This window comes from Solea senegalensis, linkage group LG13 (assembly GCF_019176455.1).
Source record: "Solea senegalensis isolate Sse05_10M linkage group LG13, IFAPA_SoseM_1, whole genome shotgun sequence".
NCBI classification, from domain to species: domain Eukaryota; kingdom Metazoa; phylum Chordata; class Actinopteri; order Pleuronectiformes; family Soleidae; genus Solea; species Solea senegalensis.
Window position 1 is genome coordinate 11,751,351 of NC_058033.1, and position 26,178 is coordinate 11,777,528.

The window sequence follows — 26,178 nt, forward strand, 5'->3', positions numbered from 1 at the left end:
TGTTCCTTTACATATGAGGAACAAGGGGGATACCGTTGTAGCAACATGAGTGATTCTGATGAGCCATGTCACAGCAACAGGTGGTAAATGTGCCTGTGTGAGTTTGAGCAGTCAGTGCAGCAGTCACTGTGATTCCGTCAGGCTGCTACAGATGTGATTATTTGACAACAAACATGATGCATCAGTTGTGTTGCATGAAAGCTGTCAGACTTGTTTGCAATGGCTGCCATTTCTGTTACTGCAGATAACAATGCTATGCTGACAGATGATATCAGGCAGCATCAGGTCAAAACAGCGCAGCTGAGGAAATGTTCCAGCTCCCAGAATTTAACATGGACATCTTTTTAAAATGTCATATGCCAACTTATTGTGCTCATACTGTGCGATGTCAGTGGCGGTGGGCAATAGATTTTGATGGTCATCTACTCCAGTGTCCTCACATCTCGGCATTGTTCTCTTCCTAGGGTCATGTCCTCATCTAAATGGCCACTAAAAGTGTCTGAAGAGCGTGTTCAGATGTATCGAGCCAGGAGAAACCAGTACTTATCTGCTGCCATAACCGACGGAGATCACGAGCCAGAGGTGGACCCCTACGCCTTTGAGGATGGTGATGTCAAGTTCATATTCTCCAACAAGAAGGATAAAGCGAGCGGGGAGCGTGAGCCAGGCAAAAAACATAAGGTAAGAGAGCCCAAATCGAGGAGTGAAGAATGATTCTTAGTTAGAATATCACTTGTCCAGTTTTGTCTTGCAGTTTTAAATATATGTGCCGTTTTTAACGTGGTCTAAATTTCCTGAATCTGAGCTCATTTTTGTCTGGGGGCATCAGATAAAATGGCCATGGTCCAATTATTTTGACACAGAGTTTTACAAAGACTAACTTCACCACCGCGAACACTGATACTGTCAGCTTTCTCAGTTGGGGACATCAACACGTGATTTGGTCACACCCTCCTCTGTTAAGTGATTACTCCCAACTAAGTAGGGAGTAGGGGTCAGTGCATGGGTCACTGAAGGTTTTGTGTTTCTTACTTTTGTTGTGCAGCTTCAAAGTTGCAAGCTCAAACGGTGTTGACCTGGTAACAAGTGTAGTGTTGTTTGCAATGTTGGGGCCACGTTTCCTTCATTTCATGCATGCAGTATAGAATTTCCCTCATGCTAAAAACACATGTACTACATTTGCTCTTGTGGTTTAAAATAGTACTTTTTCCTCTTCACTGGCTCAGTAAGGTTTCTCCCTGCCTGCACTTGTAGTCTTGTTGCAGCATGCTTGCTCATCATCACTCATGTCTGAGTCAAGGTTGTTAATAGTAATAGAGCTGGTGTGTGTGAGAAGCAAAGGAAGTATTTTTAACTACAAACCCACTGAAGCAGCCTGATGATCATCATGTGACCGTGTGAAATTTTTACACATGCAAATTAAAGAAAAACATTTCTGTCCCTCTCTTTGTTGGTATATATTTATTTATCTTAACTTGCTTCTTTAAGATTCAACTACATCTCCACATTGCCCAGCCAGTGTTTCATACCAACTCTTCAGCTCACATAATTAACTTCTACTAAACACTTCTAATGTGTGACATTTACTCAAAATTTAAAATGTGAGATCAATGAAATCTTGATCTTTACGACTGCAACTCATGAATTGCCTTAAATTCACATAATTTGCATTATTAAAGATAATAGGATAATATAATATGTTGTTTCACTAAATTTATGTAAGCCACATGTTGCATCTTAGATTAATAAATCATATGCATAGTTCAGATTATGTTGCAATATCTAAACAGCTCTGTTTGCACTAAAGGTTCTGTGGCTCTGTGGGGCCGGGAAAGATCTATTAAGCAATTGTGTCCAGATTTATCCTGGAAAAAATTTGAATCCAGTAGATATTAATTATAAATATAAATGCTGGGATATTTCAGCCTGTCCTGCTTTAATCTTGACCATTGTTTTGTCAAAATGTCTTGCTCTAACCCTCCCACCGCCACCTGTACTGAAGCACAATATTTGCACAGTGGAGTTTATTGTGAATAGTTGATCTGAAAAACTGTTCACAGTGAACTTATAACATCTTTGAAGTACTCTGCTCTTCCTAAAGATCAGCCTCGCCCGGTACCTTTTCCAAGTTGGCTGCTTTCAATCTATCAAAAAATGCTTAGTGATGGTTAAAGCTTTCTAAAAAAGCAGCAAAGAAGGAAAGGAATTCATAATTTAAATTTTGTCAGGTTTAAATCAGGATAAGATTTAGGGGGATTTTTAAGATCAGGGAACAGGGAAGGTTGAAAATAGGACATCAACATCCTCAGCAATACTACACTAAAAATAACGGTGTGACCGCTCTCCGCGTACATCCGCTTTCACTGCCCAAGTCTACATGAACAGGAAGGCATCCCTGAATCTCCATTGTTACGTGAGCCCAGTGGAACACCAAATACTCAGCCTGTTCAATTTCCCTTAGTTGTTTTGGTTTTCCTATTTGATCTGCCTCCTTCCTCTTCTCACTGTACTTCTGCTCTGCCTCTGCAAGGTGTTGGCTCTGGTTCCAGACAGGAGCCACCTGTTAGCTGTGAGTTGCCCCCTGTTAGCTGTGAGTCGCCCCCTGTTAGCTGTGAGTCGCCCCGAGCTTGAAAAGGGAGAGTTGTGATGTGTGGATGGGTGGGTGTATGTGTTCTGGTCTGCATGTTTGCAGAGGGCTTCACGGATCCTGGAGTCGAACCACAGCAACAAACCTGGCTCACTGAAGCATTAAGCTGAAAAGGCACACTCAAATATTTTTCTTCTCTGTCTGGTGAAGGCTCAGCTGCACGCCTCTGGTCTGTTTAGCAATATAAGGATGAAAGCAACTCTCAGTGGAGGGGAGAGTCCCTAAAGAGTCAATGGAGCCATGCCACTGTCTGTCTGCTTTCAGTGCTCTACGTGAACTGACCACTTGTTTGTGTGCCAATGTGCAGACTTGTGGATTCCCTCTGCTCCCTGACTTAGATTTTACACTAATGATTTCATAGTTTTGAAGCACTACTCAAAAATCCTTGTCATTGTTTATATCTTAAGATAAAAGACCTCTTACCTGAATGATGTGCTGTGTGCTTAATAGATTATAGATTTACTCTATTGAGATAGAAGGTTGATATTATAGTTTTGTGAGTGTGGGTTTGGGGGCTTGATAAACTGTTAAAACGCACTTGCTATTTTTTGCTCATCAGACGACTGTGACTTTTATTGGTAGCGATTATGATTATAGACTGAATATGAACTTGAGCACCTTCCAGCATCAGAATTTGACATTATTGAGTCTGCTGCTAAAATTGTGAAAAATTTGCTGTACAAAACTATAAGTAAGATACACTAAATGCACGAAAAATGCCTCAGACACACGAGTCAAGTAAATGAGATGGGAATATATATATGTATATTTCATGCAGGCAGCCTTGGAGTGGAAGTAACTTTTTGCAGGATGTTCAGACTCCACATACACAGTTTCCCACCTAAGGCCAGGTTATTGATAAGGGGTTAAGGCATCATTACCACCTATAGATTGTAGCCTTGGAGTGGATGTTGTGCTCTGCTGTAAGATTGGTCCTTCAGAGAGACAGATTAAATCCTGTGTTACTCAGAGAAAAGCCCCGGAGCATTCTGAAATCAATGGCTGAAACATAACATTCCTGTTCCCCAGAACTGTTCTGCACATAGTGTACACACACAACTTGTCATAAGAGCATTCACACACACACACACACACACACACACACACACACACACACACACACACACAGGAGGTCAGTCCTGATATTGATATTGATGTGTTGGTATAAGCCTTAGAGGCCTTTCCTAGGATCCTGATTTCACTGTGATCCAAACTGGAAATCTCATTTGCCATAGCATAGGCAGTTTATTTTCTAGGTTCATCCTTTTCTGCCCACTTTTTTTTCTTTTATTTTACTTGTTTATTGTGTTACTGTAATTTCTTGAATTATTTTTTGCATTGTTTGGAGAAAGCAACTTCTATTGTTAGTCGATTTTGATTGCAGATTTTATTTAGTGTATATTTTCATTTTTGTTGAGTGATATCTCAACTCACGCCCACTCTAATATATATCTATATCTATATATATATATATATATATATATATATGTATGTATATATCTATATCTATATCTATATGTATATAGATATATATATATGTATGTATATATATATATGTATGTATATATATATATATATATATATATATATATATATATATATATATATATATATATATATATATGTATATATGTATATAGTTCATAAACATAGTTAAAAGTTGAGAAACTTTTCAACTACCTACAATTTAACAAAACAATCAATCAGATTATCCAGACATGGATAGTATATTACCAAGTGGACCTTCTTCATGGTCATGGGATTCTAGTTTTTTTAAACAGTTTATCTGTCTGGACTCAAACATCTGTGCAATGATAAATGAAATATCCACTGTGTTATTGATTGTGTGTCCATTTCTTCCTTCATCTGACCTTCTTATCTATCTCTTTTCCCACAGGGTGAAGATGGGGGAACAGGTCCATCAGATGGTAAGAAGTCTCTTAATTCTTTTTCTGTGGCTTGCTTGCTGTTACACAAACACATAAAATGTAGACTGTGAAGCCAGAGGCTAAACATTGTAACTTGCTGCTGAAAAAAAGAAACATTTAACACTTGATTCAATCTTTCCAATATGTCTCAAGAAACTACAATCATTACTTTTTTAATTCACAATTAATTTTCAGTTATTTCTAATTGTATATTTCATTAAACACATTTGTCATACCACATGCATTTTGATTACTGAATTTAGAGGAAAATCTGTTTCCGTTGCTTGCTGGACTGGAGAGTAAATTGAAGCCAGTCTGGATAATGTGTTAGCTCAAAGCAAGACTTTTCCCTTCATTAATTTCTCAAGCAACCAGAATGTTCTTGTGGAGAAAACAGTTGGAAACCTGATATTCTTGCATTAACATGAGGTATATTTATATCTGTGTGTTTGTCCAGATGCCCAGCGGGCTGCTGCTCACAACCGCATGGCTTCTACCAGTCTAATTCATGAGACGGACCTGGTGGTGTCCATCAATGACCTGGACAACCTCTTTAACTCGGACGAAGATGATTTGGCGGTTAGTAGAGACCTTTGCTCACACCACAGTCCATATTTCATCACATAAAGCGTGGGCTGCTATTGTGAGTGTGTGTGTTAGTGTTTGTTTCCACTGGCACTCGTGCCAGAGCTGTGTTTCCACTCTGCCCGTCATTCATTCATAGACAGCTCTCAATAACCACTGCAGTTACTCTAAGATGTGCATTATCTTGACTTGCAGGCCCCATGGGTGTAAGGGATATAACAGGAATGAATGTGGAGCTGTGTTGTTAATTGACATGTTGAGTTACCAAAACGGCCAGGTGCTAAATTACCTTTCTTTGTCCACAGCCTGGTTCTCGGCGACCGGTGAATGGAACTGACGAAAAATTTGGCAACAAGGAACCAAAGCAATCCACATTGGACCCTGTATCCTGCATCAGTATGTATCTCTACACTCGTGTCCACTAATTTCTCTCCTTTCTCTCTCTCTGATGTCACTGATGTCCAGTGTAGATTTGACTCAAGTGTTAATCCAGACTCTTCCTAAAATAAAACCCTCCCCTCCACACGTGTTAGCTAAGGAAAAAGGGCATTTTCTCTTTGAGTCCATTAAATAAAATGAAGGATTTTACCTCCGCAAGCGTCGTTAATGCTCACACTTGGCTTTGCCACCTAGTGGTGAAGAATATGGCAGTAATAAACTTGACACAGCTTCGAGTCATTCTGTAGCTGCTGTCCTGAGTTCTTGTAACTACACAGCACACCCAGGGTGTTATAGGGTGTTATTTTGAACACAACTGAACCACCCATTTCTGTGAAGTGTATTTTTTAATGAGCTCAGGGACACTAATATAGAAGTAAAGATAATTGAATGACACTACACCATATTTTACTGGGAAGCAAATTGGTCTCCAATCAATCGTTTTTGCCCTCAGTTCTATGAATAGATCACTTTCAGTCACAGAGTCTGCTCTTTTACTATAAAGTATATTTCCTAATAAAATTATAAGACTGGGAGGCTGGATATTCATCTTATTTTCACTGCACATGTTTGCACTGAACCTGTTCATTCTAGTGCCGACTTTTGTCAGTGGTTTACACACTGATGCTTACTTCACACTATTATATATGTATGTGTTTGTAACATACACTAGAGCCTAAAACATTGGTATGGAGCCACTTCAATAGGGCCATGGATAATTAGAGACAGTGTATTGTCTGCTGTTCTTTATTTTATTCACATTCACCTTGGATCATGCCAATCCCCTTACTGTTAATAGTTCATAAAAAATGTGTGAGGGGTGAATTTGTTTCAAAAGTTGGAAATATTTTTAGGAAAACCCCTGACAATTCTGCATTTACTTACTAGTCAACTTTGGGGTAAAGAGCTGCACTTCACCAGACCTCATCTTACATTACATTACTCATCAATATGATTTATTTAAACGTTTATTGTTGGATCATTTTTATTTTGGAATTATAACAGTTGCCCAATAGTTCAAATAGACCTTTCCATTTCTTTTACACTCCTATCTCCATAAACGTACAGTATCTTCCACATGTTCTAATTGCCCCACGTTGCTCCCTCCAGGCTCAGCAGACCTGCACCAGATGTTTCCCACACCTCCCTCGCTGGAGCAGCACATCATGGGCTACTCACCCATGAACATGTGCAGCAAGGACTATGGCAGCATGGACCCCAACCCGGGCATGACCTCGCTAGATGGCACCTCATCTCTGGGAGGCCATTTTAAGATCGAAGTGGAGGAAAGCTTCTGCAGCCCAAAGCCATCTGAGATCAAGGTGGGTCCAGACTTAATCTGTCAGGTGTTATTGCAGTGTCTGTTTTCAAACTGACCAAACCAGGAGGCGAAATGTATTGCCAGTACATGTAGATAATGTAAATCAAGCATTTCCAGACACAGACTGTCCTTCACGACTAGTGAAGTCAAACCCTAAATATTTACCTAGAGATCTTGCATCAGTTAAAGTCAGTTTTATTTTTCCTGTCTGTCATGTAGGACTATTCATTTGTGTATAAGCCAGAGCTGTGCCAGGCGTTTGTCGGCTGCTCCATGTTTGCTCCTTTGAAGATGTTGCCCAGTCAGTGTCTCCCGCCTATCAAAATACCAGAGGATTGTATCTACCGGCCGAGCTGGACCATGGGCAGGGAGATGACCTTCCTCAACAAAGACAGGTATGGCTGAGTTTTTGTTTTTGTGAATTTTAAAAACTTCCAAGCATTAATCATTCATTCACAGGTGATCTGGGAAGAGGGTCACTGAGGCATTGTAATTAAGATGTGCAGAAGACATATCAAGGCTTTGCTGGCTGGTTTGCATTTTGTGTGCAAGGAAACACATACACATCCTCCCTCTGGTTTTTGTTTTTATGACACTCTCACGCTCTCAGCAGGCTGTCAGCCTTACCTGTGCATGACTGCTGCAGGCAGTGCAGGGAAATGAAATATGATTCTTTCTTGGTTAAATATGAGGACTGACGATCCCTTGAGTGTTGACACGGGCCCAAACAGTGACTCCATGCCACCTTGCCTGCTCTTTGCAGCTTGGAGTCGATCTCTAATCTATTGTTCACCGTTTTTCTTAAGTGTGCTCATGAGAATTTCAGTTTTTCAGGTTTCTTCTATTAATTTTGTGGTTTTCTATGATCTGAGCAGTAGACACTTATTACATTTGTATGGAATTTTAATTTTTTATGTGTCATTTAGCAATGAATTTGAAATCTGGCTCTTTTACTAATCAGATCATGTGATTTTGAACAGAAACTTTTAGCATAATTCACTTAGTTTTAAGGTTCTAAGATAATCCATGTCTGGTCAACCTCATTTTATGTCTTTGTTGAATTTTATTATACATTTAAAAATAATAATAACATAAAACAGCTGAACTTCAACTGGCCTGGATTAAATACGAGAACATTTACTTTTCATTGGTCTGTAATAGAAAAGCCCTGGAACATGACTGGGATGTAGAGCAGAACACTGGTCCAATTGTAAATACACAAAATAACTTGCAATAATATTAATAATGGGACTCATTATTTCCTCATTATTTATAAGTGTGTAATTGAAGAGCCAAAGCTAGCTACGGTAGAGTGTAGGGAAGGAGACGTGTCTGGATTCAGCTAATGTTGGCCAGTGTCCAAAGAGTCATTGGTAAAGGTTTTATAATATGCTGCTGGTGCTGCTTGGAATGTGCTTTGGCTGCAGGAGAGAGAGAGTGAGAGAGAACTGTGCTGGGACTTCCTCCCTCCTCTTAATGGGTCTGTGCCAGGAGTCGTTCCCCACGTACAGCTAGGGACATGATGTGCTCACCCTCCCTCTCTACTGCTCTCTCATACACTCTCCGTGCTTCCTCACAGTTGCTTGCCTGCCCCAAAATAAACCATACCTCAGAGGGACGCTTGTTGAAATGTTTATTGAATGTCTTTCTCTCTCTCTCTCTCTCTCTCTCTCTCTCTGCTTCTTTACACTTTATTCATTCGGTCTCTCTTTTGCTCCACCTCATTCTTGTTGTGTGCGATCCTCTTTGAATTCCTTTTGCAATTGAAAAGTCTTGTTACATGCTCTGTCTTTACAAATGCAGTAAGAACTTTGGATATAGATGTGTTGTGATTGGAAGAAATGAACAACACATTGTTGTGATTTAAGGGAAATAAAATGATGTTCTCGTACCGAACATGTGACGCTTTTCTGTCGGCCAATCAGCTGACTGTCGTGGGTCTAGCTCCACCCATTTATAAAATTATTCGTTTTATAATGTAATAATTCTATTATTTTATATTATATATATTATTTATATTATAGTATATTTGTTTTTGTTAATATATCTCAAATTATTATTGCTCTCACTCTCATGTGCTGCGTTGTCTTCCTGCAACAACTGTCAAGTTTTAGAGCGAGAGTTTCATGACACTAGTGCTTTAGTTATGTTGTCAGACACTTGCAATAACAATTTCAGCTAATTATTATCGGCAAAAACAAGTACTGTTCAGTTATCACCACAACTTTGGAATATGTGATTTGTAGTAGGATCACTTGTAATCATCCACATTTTGCCTTGTTTGTTATCCCAACTGGCCCCATTTCAGACGTCTTAAAAGTGACTGTGTTTCCACTGGTAATGATGCTGTAATCACTTCATTATTTGTGATGCCTATTCTCATTCATGTCTTTGGATCTCTTCATCTACAGTAACATCCCCAGTGTGGGCAGCACCATGGACCAGGACTACAACCAGACATACACTCCTCAGACTCACACACCCTTCATGTCAAACAGTGCCCCACCAAGTAACAGTGGCGCTGGCATCCTGCCTTCACCTGCCACCCCACGATTCTCTGCACCTACTCCACGTACACCACGCACTCCGCGCACTCCTCGGGGCCCTGCCAGTGTCCAAGGCTCAGTCAAATACGAAAACTCTGATCTGTACTCGCCAGCGTCCACCCCTTCCACCTGCCGACCACTCAACTCAGTGGAGCCGCCCACAGTCCCTTCCATCCCTGAGGCACACAGTCTTTACGTCACTCTCATCCTGTCTGAGTCAGTCATGAACCTCTTCAAGGACTGCAACTTCGACAGCTGCTGCATCTGTGTGTGTAACATGAACATCAAAGGAGCCGACGTGGGCGTGTACCTGAGCGATCCCATTGGTGAGGCCCAGGAACCCTGCAGCTGTGGTTTCAGTGCCGTGGTCAACCGGCGTTATGGAAATGGTTCAGGCCTCTTCCTTGAGGATGAGCTGGATATAATCGGCCGGGGTTCGGACGTCAGTCGAGAGGCAGAAAAGCGCTTTGAGGAGCTGCGACTCTCCTCGTTAGAGAGAAGTGGAGTCGGGAGGGGCGACGGTGTCCCAGATGAGCTGATTCTTCTTCTGCAAGACCAGTGCACCAACCCTTTTTCACCCATATCGGTTCTGGAGCAGGACATCGTGTCACGAGGGACAGCAAGTGGAGCTGCTGTACCGCCATGTGTGAGGGTGGAGGAGAAGGACTACCACAGTGACTGCTACATGGCCCTGGAACATGGCAGGCAGTTCATGGATAACATGTCAGGCGGCAAGGTGGATGAGGCACTGGTCAAAAGCACATGCCTACACCACTGGGGCAAACAAAATGGTGAGAACAAGAAAATATTCACGATTTTGACATATTCATATCTTTTTTTTGTAGAGATAAAACAAGGCTTAAGTTTTAAAAGAGTTGTTGATTTCTCACATTGTAATTAATCTGTAGTTTCCCCTTCTCCTATCTGTTCTGCAGCTGTGGATGTGAGTACGTTATGCTCTCAGGACGTGCTGCGGGCACTGATGTCCCTCCAGCCTGTGCTCCAGGATGCAATCCAGAAGAAGAGGACGGTGCGGTCGTGGGGGGTTCAGGGTCCTCTTACCTGGCAGCAGTTTCACAAGATGGCTGGACGTGGCTCCTATGGTAAATCTGGGAACAAACTGGGGAAGATATCCCATTTATTACATGGTTCTGACTAATTCTTCACCACTGTTAAGTGTAGCTGTATTAATACCCAGTGAGTGTTTCCCACTGTCCATGAAAAGGAAAGCTTGGAAATACTTAACTATTTTCATCTTCACCACAAAAATATTTGTTTGCTGTAAGGTTTCCTAGTAAAATCCATAGTTGGTCTTGGTCTGTGCATGATATCTTGGTCTGTGTGTGTCTTGAGTTAGAAAAACCCTCGATGTTGTCTGATCAATGAGCAGTGTGGTCCCTCAGCTGTGGTCTAGATGTCACCTCTGTTGGGAGGAGCTGTCACATTATTTGGTGACCTCACATTTTGATGCACAGTGGAGACAGAGAGGGGAAGAAAGCAGGTCTGACACCCTACCTGTTAACACCATTCACTCACTGTTCTTTCTTTCTGTTTTTGTTTTTTCTACTTCCATCCATACTCTGTCCTCCCCTCTCCTTCCTCTTCCTTTCGTTTCTCTACAACAGGCACAGATGAGTCCCCTGAGCCCCTTCCCATCCCCACCTTTCTGGTGGGTTATGAGTATGACTTTGTGGTACTATCCCCTTTTGGTCTACCCTACTGGGAGAAACTGTTGCTGGATCCTTTTGGTTCCCAGCGGGACATTGGGTACCTGGTGGTTTGTCCCGACAACGAGGCACTGTTGAGCGGCGCCAAGAGCTTCTTCCGAGACCTCACAGCTGTCTACGAGGTAGGGGCTCTGAGGAATGGTGCAAAGTGTTTGTGCCGTACAGATGTAATATTGCTTTCGGATTGGAAGATACATATTATAATATTTGCATTACATTTACATTTAAGCATTTAGCAGATGCTTTTATCCAAAGCGACTTACAAGAGAGGAATCAATATTTAACATTTAAAGCACAGAGGCAGATGGGGGCAATACGTGTTTATCCTGTCTAACTCGAAGTGACAGATTTGTACAATGCAAAAAAACGCAAGACATTGAGGTTGAGAAATAAAATCACCTCATTGGAAGAAACGTGGAGTCTAGAAGTGTTGCTTGTTTTCAGCAATTGTATTTGTAAAAAGAAAGAGAAAATAAGGTTAAAGCCTAAGGTGCTTACTCTGTTCCACTGACCTGCTTTTTGGTATTTGAAATTGGTCAATCAGTTTGAAGATTTTAGAATGCTCCCATATAGTCCCAGCTGTGCACATCTGCTCATAATATTAATATAATATAAAAATATTGAAGGTCAATATCAACAATATTAATACGCAAATTAATCACATTAAAAGGCAAGAAATAATGGATCACATCATAAGTTCAATATGTAAATTCAATGAGTTTGGACTTCTGGGCCTTTATTACCTAACTAGATTATGTCTCCGGATGGAAAAATGTTTATTGAAAACATATTAAAATATGTCTTTTTGTTCTTGTAAAAAAAATGAAGGTGAAAAAGTGTAGCTACACTCAGGCCTCCAGACTTGAACTAATTTCCATATTGATTTCCACTGATCTACCTTCCTATAAAATGTTTGTCCTCACCACTTTCTCACTGTTCTTCCACAGTCGTGTCGACTTGGCCAGCACCGGCCCATTTCCAAAGGCTACCCTGATGGCATTGTCCTCGTCGGCGGCAATGGATCCAAGAGCCTTGTGGATCAGCCAGTTAGTGACTGGTTCCTTAAGGCTGCCAGCGGCAACAGCGACGCTTTCACAAAGCTCAAACTCTATGCACAAGTGTGCCGCCACAACCTCGGTACGTGTCATTTACAGCCTGCAAGTTAACTGTCAAACATTTTTAATCCTACATGGCCCCAGGTTTTTCAGTTTCTCAGTGCGGTGTCAACATTTGTTGCTGAAGTTCCACCTCTGACACCTCTTGGCTTTGTTGTTATGAAAAGGCCTGCTAGAGAGACTTGACTGCTTAAAAGAGAGCACACTTTTGAAATGCTAAAAGCTGAATGATCAATGTCAAGTTAAAGTGGAATAAGCTTTCTTTATTTATTTTTAATCTCTTTTTTTTTCTCGCAGAATGCTTTGTGGTATTAATGTAGATGTGCTTCTATTTCTGCCTTTAGCTCCATACCTTGCATCACAGCCACTGGACAGTTCCCTCCTCACACAGCCCAGTCCTGCGCCCTCGTCCAGCCAGTCTTCTTCCACACAACTGTCTAGCTCCGCCTCCGGTTCAGTGGGCCAGCAGGCCTCAGTGAATGCTGCAGGTTCCTCAGTTCCCAACAACAACAACAACAACAGCAGCAGCAGCAACACTGGATCTGGAAATGGCTCTACATCATCCAACAGCTTAGTGACGACCTCAAGCCAGTCTGCCAGCGGATTGTTGTCTGCCAAGCCCAGCTCTTTTCCCCCGTTTGGGAATATGGGCAGTCAGGGCCAGGGAGGTGGCCCCCAGAGTGGACACCTGGGACAGCAGGCTGGTTCCCAGAATACTGGCACCTCAGGGGACAACTCCAGCAGCCAGACCCAGGCACCTACAGAGCCTCCAGAAAGGTACACAAACTCATTCACTACATCAGCTCAGCAACTGAATACTTTGTTTAGTGTTCAGTGACACAATTTTATGACCTGCTGTATTTGAAACTTTATAAATATAAAACTACAAAGTATGCATTTAAATGAAAAAGTTTTTTTTTTTTTTTTTATTAAAGGGTGGTAGGTGTAACAATTATTAACAGTCAACAAAATAAAGAAAATGAAGTGACACAGAACTGAAAAGGAGATTTAGGAAAACAGCTCCAAGAATCATAAAACACATTAGATAATCTCCACCGTGAATGCAACACCCCAGTTTGAGGACAGTTTGAAGATCATTTAATTTAAATGGTGCAATGTACCTGAAATGAGTCCTGCCAACATTAGCACACATGAGGGATATCCAGTGTTGAGGAGTCATTGGATTATGCTCTGTAGACACTAGAAGATGTGAGGTAGTTTGGAAGCTCCCAGTGTGAGATGTTATGATGATGTTCCTTCTTGTGTGTAAGTAAGTCCACCCTTCCTTGTGATAGAGAGAACAAGGATGAGACTGAAGTATGGTTTACTATACTATAATGTAACATGTACTCTAGCCCTATGAAAATAATAACTGAGGAACATCCCACAAAAAGAGCTTGTTGTCATTTAAATAAAAAGTTTGCGTTTTTAAAAAAGATTTTGTTCTATCCCCAGCACTTTGGAACGGGAGAAGGTGGGGTTGCCCACGGACGGGGAGTCCCACGCCATCACGTATCCACCTGCCATCGTTGTTTACATTGTGGACCCCTTCAGCTACGAGGAAGCTGACGGGGGCTCGGGCCCCATTCCAGCCCAGTCCAGTGTGTGGACGCTGGGTTTGCTACGGTGCTACCTTGAAATGCTTCAGTTTCTTCCCGCCCATGTTCGCAATTCTATTTCTGTACAGGCAAGTAAAGTTCTTGAGCCTTATGTTTTACTGCTGACTGTGATATATTTTACCATCACAACATTAATTCTGAGCGAAAATTAATCAGTTACATGTCCAGATTCATTGTGTCAATTACTTCTCAATGATGTAAGGTTTAGACTGAATGGTATTACTTATGTTGGCCACATCTAATCACCTCCTTTTGTTTTCCCTCCAGATTGTCCCCTGCCAGTATCTGCTGCAGCCAGTACGGAGAGAAGACCGCCATATCTACGCACAGCATCTAAAATCCCTAGCCTTCTCTGTTTTCACTCAGTGTAGACGGCCACTGCCCACCTCCACCAATGTCAAGTCGCTGACTGGCTTCGGCCCCGGTTTGGCCATTGACACCGCGCTTAAGAGCCCAGAGGTAAATGCATCACAAAGCAAAGCTGTAGAAGCTCCACTTACATTTGTTTTGGCATATTTTATATGTAAAAGCACAGTTGTTCTATCGGCTGTTCCGCTCTGTAGTTCATCAGCACGCTCTTGCGTTGTCCTGTGATCAATATACAAACAGAGGCTGGCACTATGGCCCTCGCAACAGCATTTTAGTTGCTTTCAGCTCTTCAGCCAGACATGAACCTGACCTGAAATGACCCACCCTTTTGCCCTGGCCATGTTCACTCTGCCAGTAAAAAGAAAGAAGGCAATGAGATATAGAGTTTAGTACCAAACATCCATGTTTTCTTTCCCTCTGGAACAGGACCAAGGGAAGTCATAACCCTCTTCTTGAGAGTTTTCTTTCTATTATCTGCTTGGCTAGCTCCTTGAGACCTCTATAATGGGATCCTGACTGCAGGTTTAGACAAAAGGGCGCTTGAGATCAGGGTCCTAATTCAGTTGACTTCTTTCCTTGCAGCGCTACCTTTTTTCCCCTTGTAAGACACTGGCGAACCTTGTGGCGCCTTGCGTCTGGAACTGGGACATGAATGGGACAGTAGGAATGACACAGGATGCTTTGACTTGAGCAGATTCTTAGAATATGAACTCCGCAGGAATTAGGATTAAAAGAGAATTTCCTGTGATAGCACACGTGGAGTCTGGACATTGTTTTAGCTGTTTGTTTATAAAGGCTGAGTCTGTATCATTGAATCCTGACATCTTCACCTCCCTCTCTGCAGAGGCCGGAATGTCCACGTCTGTACACACCTCCATTCATTTTGGCACCAGTGAAGGACAAGCAGACAGAGCTTGGGGAGACATTTGGGGAGGCATCGCAGAAGTACAACGTGCTGTTCGTAGGATACTGTCTGTCCCATGACCAACGCTGGCTTCTGGCCACATGCACTGACCTGTATGGGGAACTGTTAGAGACCTGCATCATCAACATTGATGTTCCCAACAGGTAGGACAACCATTAACCTACTTCCTTGTTTCTTAATAATGCTTTTTTTTTTTTAGCTAAGTTGAGGTTTGCAATGACGTTACTGAAGCCACTGTGGTTGTTTTGCAAAGGGTTTTGCAAATAAAGTTAGACTGGATTGGATTGGATTGGGAGCCGTCAAACTAAAAGTGTTAAAATGAAGCCATGCAAAGTTATCATCAAGTGTTAGTGACATGTTCTGTCATCCAGTAGTTAAATGCAGTTTCATTACATATAGCTTCATCATTTATATCAGATATGTTTTGCTTGGCTGTTCCTGTAGATGTCTGAGAGTGACTTGGCAACAGTCTTTACACACTCATGACTGGTTAATATTTTTCTGTGAATATCACACATTCAGTCACAGCTGCACAACAAATGTATGGGACCTCAGAGAAGGTCTTTGGCAGCTTTTGCAAATATTCAAAATGTGTCTGCTTGATGTCAAAACTGTGAAATGTAAATAGCACTTGAGAGGGAAGTCACATAAATGTCAATCATACGTAATCTGCACAGGCCCACACGTTTCTGAGAGAAGGTTTGCCTTCAATTCAAACAGCTTGGACTCATGATATATTAATATGAAGATGCTATATTGTATTTTGAACCAGTGTTTCCCCAACTTTTGATAAGGTGACCCAATTATAAAGACTTGCAAGCTATTTTTTGCATAATATAACATTCCTGACAATTTTTTACTCATACAACATTAAACAGTAGTACATGACTTATGAAATATAAACAGATGTTTTTTTAAACCATCGTCAAATGAGTCCAAACAATGCTGATTAAGCCTATCAGCTCCACACAGCTCTCATGTGCTTCACCATACAGCAGTGTTTAGATCTTGTGTCGCCTGGCAACATTCCCGTGCTGCAGGCAGGAAGTGATTCATTTTCTGTCAAGACAGACTGTAGAACTTTCTAGCAGGCAAAGCTATTTGTCTTTCATTCTATTTATTTGTTCATTGTTGTAATTGGTATCAAAGCACCGTTGCCTTTAAAGAGCCTTTAAGGTGCATTGTCAAAGCCATGTTTTGTTATATATTGCCTTCGTATACAGCTTCGTAAATCTATCTATCATCAGAACCTGTACGACTTGTCGGTTTTATAACCTGACTAACTTTCTAACTGTCTAACTAACTTCTACCTAACAAGATGTTGTCTAACTGCAAACTGACGTCTGCTTAACTGTGTATGTGGAATAAACCTTCAGAAAGACAGTCGAGTTGTGCCCGCCGTACTTGTTCTGGTCACCCTTTCCAGAAGGGAGCATTGAGCTGGGAAGACCAGCCAGCAGAAATCTGGACAGTTATAAAACCGTTGTCGGCGCCGTATCTGTGGAGTACGGACTGCCGAGCGGAGGACGGCAATCGCGAAGTACCAGGACCGGAGTGCTGGTGAAGCAGCCATGAATCACTAAACGGAGGAGCCGGAGCAAAGAGCTAACGGAGCCGTTGAAGGATTAAAGGAAGTGCCGCAGCCGTAAAGAAGGCTGTGAAGATTGCACAAAGAATACAAAGCTCTTCTGGGCGAATAGCTGGAACAGAAGAGCCAACGCAGCCGTGAATAAGGTTCTTCTGGGCGAAGAGCTGGAACAGAAGAACCAACGCAGCCGTGAATAAGGTTCTTCTGGGCGAAGAGCCTCACAGAGGAGAAGCTGGAACGGAGGAGCCAACACAGCCGTGTAAAATGGCAGACAAAAAGCCAGATCTGGAAAGCCTACAGCGGAGGCTATTAAATGCGCAGCGGAACTTGACAACACGTTTTAATCGTCTCAAAGTTAACGCTGGCCACCTCGATGAACTGTCGAAAGAGGCGACAGGATTGAAGAGTGATTATGGTGTTTTCGTCGATGCCAGCAATGAATATATTGAAGAATTGGAACAAATAGATCGGACGGACGATAACTGTGAACTGAGCAATGCCCTAGCAACGAGGGACGGTATTGTGCAAAGGTACCGTGAGACTATGGAAATGCTGTGGTTCAAGGATGCCGAGCCGGATATAAGCACCCTCGTGGCACGGTTCAATTCAGCTTTCGACCAGGCCGAGGTACTCGGAAGAAAAAGTGCACTGCAGTGGTGTCAACAAGAGGCCAGAAGGAAGGGACTGGATCAAGAACTCCACGAACTCAGAGACGCTGTGCATGTCTGGAAAGACTATCGGCCATACGGGAAAGAACAGTGGAGACTCCTTTTAACACTGGAAATTAAAAAGGAGGAACTGATGGATAAGTGGGCATGTCGCGGTGAGATAAAAACAATGACCCCGCTAGCATACGGACGCAATGAAGAAGACAGCAGTGGGAGAAGTGAAGAGGAAGACAGAGGAAGTGAGTACACTTACACCACACCACTGGTTCCTATCCATTCCCACTCGGCAATCAGAGAAGGTGCCATGGAAACTGAATGTGGCACCAACCCCCCTCATCAGTCCCCTCAATGGCCACAACAACCTACTGTCAGTTTCGCTCAGCCTCCAACCTTCACTAGTACACCACGACCACTAAAGCTGCGTACTGCTCCCGCTAACACCAGCATGGCAGGAGGGAGCACAGTAAATGTTAGCACTGGTATGAACAGTTCCCTTCCCCAAATAAAATTCACACCCATAACCTTACCCAGATTCTCCGGAGAGAGTAGAGATTATTGGCGCTGGAAGGCTGAATGGGCGAAGCTCCAGGCTCATGCGGACCCCTCAGGATCACAAGAGATTAGGAGGCTTCACCTGCTAGAAAGCATAAGTGAGCTCGTAAAGAAGGACCTCCGATTGTATCGTTGCAAAGATGTAAGCGACGTCTTCAAAGAACTGGAGAGCTGCTACGGTGATATAAGTGCCACAGTAGAAGACATTTTATTGGAATTACATTCCAAACCACTCGTGAAAGATCCTCACCCTAGGGAGACACTAGAGATGGTCTCAGATTTGGAGAATGCAGTATCAGATCTAACAGACCTAGGGTGGGAAGAAGCTATGAACAATCCCTTAGTGATGGGGCAATTGGAGGGTAGACTCCCTAAAAGTATGCAAACTCAGTGGCTCAAAGAAGAGTGCATCGCCCAGCGAAATGCTCTCCCTCGTGTCAAGAGGCTTCTACTGTTCTTGCAGAACGAAAAGACGATACTTAGAAGACTGGCACGCTTGTCCAGTGAACCCGGCAAGCCACGCCCCACTCGTGCTTCTGAAAGACCTAATTACCGTGAGAAGTCAGCTGATTGCAAGAGAGAGAGGACGGCGTTCACTAGAGCAACTGCAGCTAAAGTCATAACCTGTACCGGAGAGGACAAGCAGAAACTTTGCGCCTTATGCAGTGAGGGAGAGCATGAACCCTTCCGCTGTGCAACGTTTAGGAAAGCTTCCCTGTCAGAAAGAAAGGTCCTCGTAGAAAAAGCAAAATCATGCAAAAAATGCCTAGATAACCACAAAGCAGACGATCTCTGCACTGCAAGGTTCCTCTGTAAAAATGTGAGGTGTAAGGACGGCCCGGCGTACCACCACTACCTTCTCTGCCCAAAGGCCACTGCAAAGTCGGAGAGACCTCGCAGTTCTACAGCGGAACGAGAGGCGGAGCTCGCCCAAATAGGATTATCACCTGACCAGTTAGAAAGGGTGCGCAAAGCCTACACAAATAAGGTGACAATGACAGTGTGTTCCGACAGAACCCTACTGGAGAAGCATAAAGTCAAGCCAAAACGCCCTGTCCTCATGATGCTTATGTTCGTCACGACCAAAAGGGGAGACAGTATTGGAGCTATGCTCGACCTCGCCTCAGACACGAATTACATAACACACCAAACTGCTGTGAAACTCGGACTAACTGGCGAACCTGTCCTAATTGCCTTGCATGGAGTAAAGACATTCAAAGAAATAATACAAACAAAAAGGTATCTAGTAACAATAAAGGTCTGGACCCCGCAAAAGACTTTGAGGCTTCGCCAACTGACCTGCTATGGGCTAGACACCATTGCAAGAGTGGGTCACGTAGTAACTTCAAAGCACTTAGAGAAGTTCTTCTCGGGTATTAAACCAGGGGAGCTGACTCGCCCAGAAAGCATCGATCTACTAATCGGCGCTGGAGAATGCTCCCTAGCCCCGAATAAATTGCAAGAGATCGGTAATTTGGTGTTGTGGGACGGTCCTCTGGGCAAAACTGTGTGCGGTAGGCATCCTCGCCTTTTTGAAAAAGTAAAGGCGACCGAACAGTACTTAAGGACGGCTATGTGCAACAAAGAGATCCTCGAATGGCTAAGATGGGATAGCATTGGCGCTGCCTGCAACCCTGCCTGTGGAGGGTGCCGTTGTGGAAAGTGCCCACCAGGAGGGAAGGAGATGACTCTTGCTGACGAAAGGGAACTTGAAGTGATAAAGGCAGGCTTAACCTTTAAAGAGAGTGACACCCACAGTGACCAGCCGCACTGGGACGCAAAGTATCCCTGGAAGGAAAACCCAGCATCCCTCCCAAACAACAGGAAGGCCGTAGAAGCAACGTTCCTGAGGACTGAGAAGCAATTAACAAGAGATCCTCTTTGGAAAGAAGCCTACACAAAGCAGATTCACGAGATGGTGAAAAGAGGAGCCGCGGTCAAGCTTACCAAAGCTGTGATGGACAGCTGGAAAGGCGCTGTGTGGTGGGTGAGTCACCTAATCGCACCAAACCCTCACTCTGTAACTACACCAGTGCGCCTCGTTTGGAATGGTAGCCAAGAGTTCCGAGGAGTGAGCTTAAATAGTATTTTGCTCAAAGGTCCAGACGTACTCAATCCCATCAGAGCAGTCCTCCTCCGGTTTAGGGAAGGTAGACACGCCGCCATTGGCGACATCACCAAGATGTACAATTCGGTGTGGCTGGAGGAACAAGAAGTCCATGTACACCGATTCCTGTGGAGAGACTCTCCTTCTGATGAAATCGAAGATTACGCCGTTGTAAGAGTGAACATGGGAGACAAACCTGCTGGGTGCATCGCACAAGTGGCCATGCGGGAGACTGCGAAGTTACCCCAATTCACCGACATGGTGGAGGAGAGGCGAGTCATCGAAGAGGACGCTTATGTTGATGATCTTCTCGCGTCCCACAATGACTCACAGCACTTAAGTAAAATCCTAGATGGAGTAGAGAAGATCCTGAGAGCAGGAGGCTTTTACCTCAAGCCTTGGGTCCGGTCTGGTCAAAGTGGGAGGAAGGACCAGGCGAAACCTGACCAAATGACACTGGTGCTGCCCAACCAGTTAAAGGAGGAAGACAACAAAGCGCTGGGGGTGGGTTACCTTGTGAAAGAGGACAAACTCTTTGTGATGGCCTCCATTAATTTCTCTAAAAGAAAGAAGAAAATGAGAACTGGGATTGACCTTACCGAAGGAGAAGTAGAGGAAAAAACACCAAATCCATTAACTCGTCGCGTCCTACTGAGTCAAATTGCTGGATTGTATGACCCCATCGGTCTGATGACACCTGTGAAACAGAAAGGTGTCATTCTTGTAAGAAAGGCTTTCCAGGAAGCTGGAAAGCTCTCCAAAGACACTTGGGATGAGTCCCTCTCTGACGAACTCCGAGGGAAAGCGATCGAGCTGTTCAAAGAGTACACCCGCTTGGGGAGTATCAAGTTCCACAGGAGCCTCACACCCTCTAGCTGGAAGGGTAAGCCCTGGGGAATCACATTCTCCGATGGAAGCTGTGACTCTTACGGGGCTGTACTGTATCTGCGATGGGAAACGCCTGATGGTGTAATTACCCGGTTGGTGGACTCAAAAGCCAAGTTAACCCCCTTAAACCAGAAAGGAGACGCAGTCAAAGCCGAAATCTGTGGGGCTGTCTTTGCTGCACGCCTAAAGGAATACATGCTGAAGCATGGGAGACTGGCTGTGGAAAAGTGGTACCACTTCATAGACAGCCAGACTGTGCTGGGAGCCATCCAGCGAGACAGTTACGGATTCCAAACATTCTTTGCAAATAGAGTCGGGGAGATCCAGAAGGCTGGGCCCGTAACTGATTGGTGGTGGATCCCAGGTGACGTCAACGTCGCCGATCTCGTCACGAGAGGGTGTTCGCCCGAGCGCCTAGACGAGAACTCTGTGTGGCAGAAGGGACCCGAGTTCCTGTCTAGTCCAGTTAAAGATTGGCCTATGAAATCTGCAGCAAAGGTGGCGACTGAAGCTAGGGAAACAGTGAACGAACTCCAAAGAAAAGCCTTTACAGCAGTTCTCACCAGGACTCAAGCTAAGGGGTCATTGAAACTCGCTAACGAAGACCCACTACCCATGGACATTCTGGAGCCCGCAGAACATAAGGCCAAATCTGTTGACACGAAGGCGAAAGAGACGCTGTGGGGAGCCGCACTCACAGATCAAGTGGGTCCGGAAAAGTACAGCTCTCTAGCCAAGCTCTGTAGGGTAGTCGGCTATACCAGAAGGGCGGTGAAGATGTGGTTAGCTTGTATAGGGAAAGCCCCTATCCCAGCAAAGTGGGGGGTGGTACTGTCAGTGAAGGAACTCGAGGCTGCGTTCCACGACCTGTGCCTGGCCACCCAAACGGAGGTCGCATTCCCCACAACGACACTAGACAGACTCGTTGTCAGCAAGGACGAAGCTTCGAGGCTCCTGCGGTGCTACGGCAGAGTCCAAGCCATCACCTGGGGAGACCCCGGAGTACCCCTGATCCCGTATAAGGCCTGGATCAGCACCCTCCTCACACGGGAAGCCCATGAAGCCAACCACGAAGGCGTCGCTGGCACACTCCTCCGGGTGAGGTCCAAAGCGTGGGTGGTACAGGGGCCAAGAATTGCAAGAAACATCATCGACTCCTGCGTGCACTGTCGAAAGACAAAGGCAAGGTTGTGCAAGCAACAGATGAGTGAGCTCCCTCGTGAACGATCTGAACCAGCTGCACCGTTTGAGCTAACAGCACTGGATCTTTTTGGCCCCTACGTTGTTAGAGACACTGTAAAGCGAAGAACAAAGATGAAAGTCTGGGGAGTAGTATTCAGTTGTATGGCTTCCAGGGCGCTGCATGCTGACATCGTGGAAGACCTGTCAACGGATGGCTTCCTAAAGGCGTACCAGCGCTTCACAGCTCTCAGGGGCCACCCGAGAAAACTTTGGTCGGATCAAGGGACCAACTTTGTGGGCGCCAAGCCAGCTTTAAAGGAGCTCTACAAATTCCTGAATAACATCGACAAGGATCAAGTCCAAAAGAAAGCAACCGCCGCTGGAACCGATTGGTCGTGGGTGTTTCACCCAGCAGACTCTCCCCATCGAAACGGAGCAGCTGAAGCAGCAGTTCGTACACTCAAGAGAGCGTTGAGCAACATCGGGGTGGAAAGTCACCTGACAGCACTGGAGTTCCAGACTCTCCTCTACCTGGCAGCTAATCTGTCAAACGAAAGACCAATCGGCGCAAGAGTCCAGGTACAAGACGAGACTGTAGGAGTCATCACTCCCAACTCACTTCTGCTTGGCCGTGCTGGGCCTAGTGGGGACTCTCGAGGGTTTGAATACCTGACTTACCCCGTTGCACGCCTAAGAGCGGTCCAGATCGAGGTCGACAAGTTCTGGAAGCGGTGGTGCCAGCTGGCGGGCCCGGGCCTCTTCGTTCGACAGAAATGGCACGCACCCGCGAGGAATGTCACAGTGGGAGACTTAGTGTGGTTGGCTGACCAGAATGCACTGAGAGGCCAGTTTAGGCTCGGTCGAGTTGTGGAGGCCCATCCTGATGTGAAAGGCGTAGTTCGAGATGTTAAAGTGAGAACGTGCCAAAGTTGTCCGGTTTCCAGTGGACAAAGAGGGAAAGGCAAAGAGAAAGAGAACTGTCCCTCCACCACCATCCTTCACAGAGATGTCAGGAGGCTGGTGGTTCTGTTACCAGTGGAGGAACAGAAATAGATTCCCCACCACATGATGGTGTGTTTCGGAACAAGGATCAAGACCCCCCCTCCACCACCCTCTACGAGAGGCTGGTGGTGTGTTTCGGTAAAGGGCGCCACTGTGTCATCAAGGACAACATGTTCATGGACAGTGAAACCTTTATTTGTCATTTGTATCTGTCATTCATTTGTATTGTGCGTTCGTACTCAGCAATGTAGCTTTATGTACCCACTTTGAAAGGCAAAATTTGTAGTTGTTGTGGTCTACTTGGATTTAGGAATCAGTAGGCCAAGTGGGAGGTGTAGAACTTTCTAGCAGGCAAAGCTATTTGTCTTTCATTCTATTTATTTGTTCATTGTTGTAATTGGTATCAAAGCACCGTTGCCTTTAAAGAGCCTTTAAGGTGCATTGTCAAAGCCATGTTTTGTTATATATTGCCTTCGTATACAGCTTCGTAAATCTATCTATCATCAGAACCTGTACGACTTGTCGGTTTTATAACCTGACTAACTTTCTAACTGTCTAACTAACTTCTACCTAACAAGATGTTGTCTAACTGCAAACTGACGTCTGCTTAACTGTGTATGTGGAATAAACCTTCAGAAAGACAGTCGAGTTGTGCCCGCCGTACTTGTTCTGGTCACCCTTTCCAGAAGGGAGCATTGAGCTGGGAAGACCAGCCAGCAGAAATCTGGACACAGACAGAGGCAACTGCAACATTTTGCTTGTAAAGCGAGACGACTGCAAGCAGGTCAGAGTACGGCTGAAGATACAAAGAAGCTCCCATGAAACCTCACATTTAGAAGTTAATTCTGCTGCTCAAAATGTCCCCACCCGCCCTGTTGGTAAATACAGACAAATGCTCCCTCAGTCATGTCTGATAGTATTGCTTGACAGAGGCAGTTTGCAGTTGAAGAATGCAGCATACAAATGATTTTTGTCAAAGTCAAGTAAAGGTTGGTTTGTCTATGTTCCACAGGGCACGGAGGAAAAAGGGCTCAGTGCGGCGTCTTGGTCTACAGAAGCTGTGGGATTGGTGCTTAGGATTGGTGCAGATGACTTCAGTCCCCTGGAGGGTGGTGATTGGCCGACTGGGCAGGATAGGGCATGGAGAATTGAAAGGTAAGGAGCACTGTCATCCCCAAAAAAGCCTTTTCATGAGAAAAATTAGAGCAAAATTAAGTGTTTTCTACAGCTGTGTATCACTTGTTGGTTCACCCCGGTAACGCTCCCCCTTGTCATGTTCCAGACTGGAGTATTCTGTTGAGCAGGAGAAACCTCCAGTCACTGAGTCGTCGTCTGAAGGAAATGTGTCGAATGTGTGGTATCTCTGCCTCAGATACTCCCAGCATCCTCAGTGTGTGCTTGGTCGCCATGGAACCCCAGGGATCCTTTATTATCATGCCAGGTACAGTGTGTGCACATGAATAAAACTTCAAATAGTCTTATTTTTTATGTACACATTTCTCATTATAGTTCCCATTACTCTAGTAAGGCAGCAGTGTGTGTGTGTGTGTGTGTGTGTGTGTGTGTGTGTGTGTGTGTGTGTGTGTGTGTGTGTGTGTGTGTGTGTGTGTGTGTGTGTGTGTGTGTGTGTGTGTGTGTGTAGTGATGGATAGCAGCAGCATATCTCAAAGCATGTCCCTTCCTTGTCCAGCGCAGATTGATGGCAGCCAAGATCATGTACCTTTCGCTCATAAAGCACAATCTCTCATATGCCCATTGATCTCAATGCAGTGTGATGGAGAGCCAGATCAATGGGTTTATTTTGGGAAACGAGTGGGGGGATCGTCAGTGCATCATACCAGGATTGTGTTGAGTGATGGCTGGCTGAGGACCTCTCCTTCCTCAAAAGCTTTTCAAGCTGAAATGGATTAGAAAGGCAGCGTTAACCACAGATGTACAAACATGCCAAACCACGGCTTGGGATGTTATTCGACACAGAGCACAGAGTCTTAAAGTCAGGGATATGTTGGAAGAATATATAACAGCTTTCTGTTTGTTGTGTCCATGGTTGCTGGAAATGTTTTTGACAGATCTCATTATTTCAGTCAGGGTTTCGGGGTTGCTGTTTTGATCACACTTCTCCATGTAGTGTGCATGTAGTCTTACTGGTGGTCATCACAACTGATTGATGCAATGTTACTTAGCACTGATTTCTGAAGAATTCAATTTCATTCATGACAGAAGTCGGATTCTTAGATGACTTATCTCAAACCTGAGTTTAATGATGTGAATTAAATGCCTGTATTGGTTCATTCTGCTCAGTGTCCGTGTTATTGACCCGTCGCTCTCTCCTTCCTCTGTGTGTCCCATCAGACTCGGTGTCAACGGGCTCAGTGTTTGGCCGCAGCACCACTCTGAACATGCAGACGTCCCAGCTGAGCACCCCACAGGACACCTCCTGCACCCACATCCTGGTTTTCCCCACCTCAGCCTTCGTCCAAGTGGCCAGCTCCAATTACACCAACATCGACACCAACATCGACATCCTCAACGCCACCACGGGTCAGCAGCCCTCCTTCATCAATCTCTCAGTCATTCCCTGGAATCCGACTTCTGTTTATAATTCCACGTGTGACTCGTACTATTTGCTAGCTCTAATGCAAACCTACTTATGTCAAAGCAAACAGCAGCAACTAATGTTTTTCCTTTTGACGTACCTCTTGACTTTTCTAGTCTATTAAGAGTCTGCTGTGGCACAACTGTTTATATACTTAGTGCACCTACAGCACCCTCAAGTGTCTTCAGCTTATTTCCCTGGTGCAAATGTATTTGGTGCCAGTGGAGTATGAATCATGCTCACTCACATTTCATACACACTAAATAGCTAAATAAATTATGGCCATAATTGCAACGAAGGTTAAAGCCACTGCCCATGCTACAGTCTCTGAACTGTATGTGCAATTTATCACCACAAAAAGATACGGTATATATA

The 26,178-nt window shown here is 44.3% G+C and overlaps 1 protein-coding gene across 1 annotated transcript in view; it reads left to right on the forward strand.

The window, feature by feature from the left end:
- The window catches only part of med13a (mediator complex subunit 13a), a 79,785-nt gene that overhangs the window by 50,315 nt on the left and 3,292 nt on the right, over positions 1–26,178 (forward strand). The window contains exons 10-26 of the mRNA XM_044041480.1: positions 465–681; positions 4,545–4,575; positions 5,033–5,154; positions 5,466–5,556; positions 6,709–6,920; positions 7,139–7,314; positions 9,331–10,256; positions 10,401–10,568; positions 11,091–11,314; positions 12,140–12,329; positions 12,652–13,084; positions 13,763–13,994; positions 14,194–14,385; positions 15,140–15,363; positions 24,220–24,362; positions 24,490–24,648; positions 25,560–25,748. Of these exons, the coding sequence (XP_043897415.1) occupies positions 465–681; positions 4,545–4,575; positions 5,033–5,154; positions 5,466–5,556; positions 6,709–6,920; positions 7,139–7,314; positions 9,331–10,256; positions 10,401–10,568; positions 11,091–11,314; positions 12,140–12,329; positions 12,652–13,084; positions 13,763–13,994; positions 14,194–14,385; positions 15,140–15,363; positions 24,220–24,362; positions 24,490–24,648; positions 25,560–25,748 (3,929 nt within the window). The remainder of the gene's footprint in view (positions 1–464; positions 682–4,544; positions 4,576–5,032; positions 5,155–5,465; positions 5,557–6,708; positions 6,921–7,138; positions 7,315–9,330; positions 10,257–10,400; positions 10,569–11,090; positions 11,315–12,139; positions 12,330–12,651; positions 13,085–13,762; positions 13,995–14,193; positions 14,386–15,139; positions 15,364–24,219; positions 24,363–24,489; positions 24,649–25,559; positions 25,749–26,178) is intronic.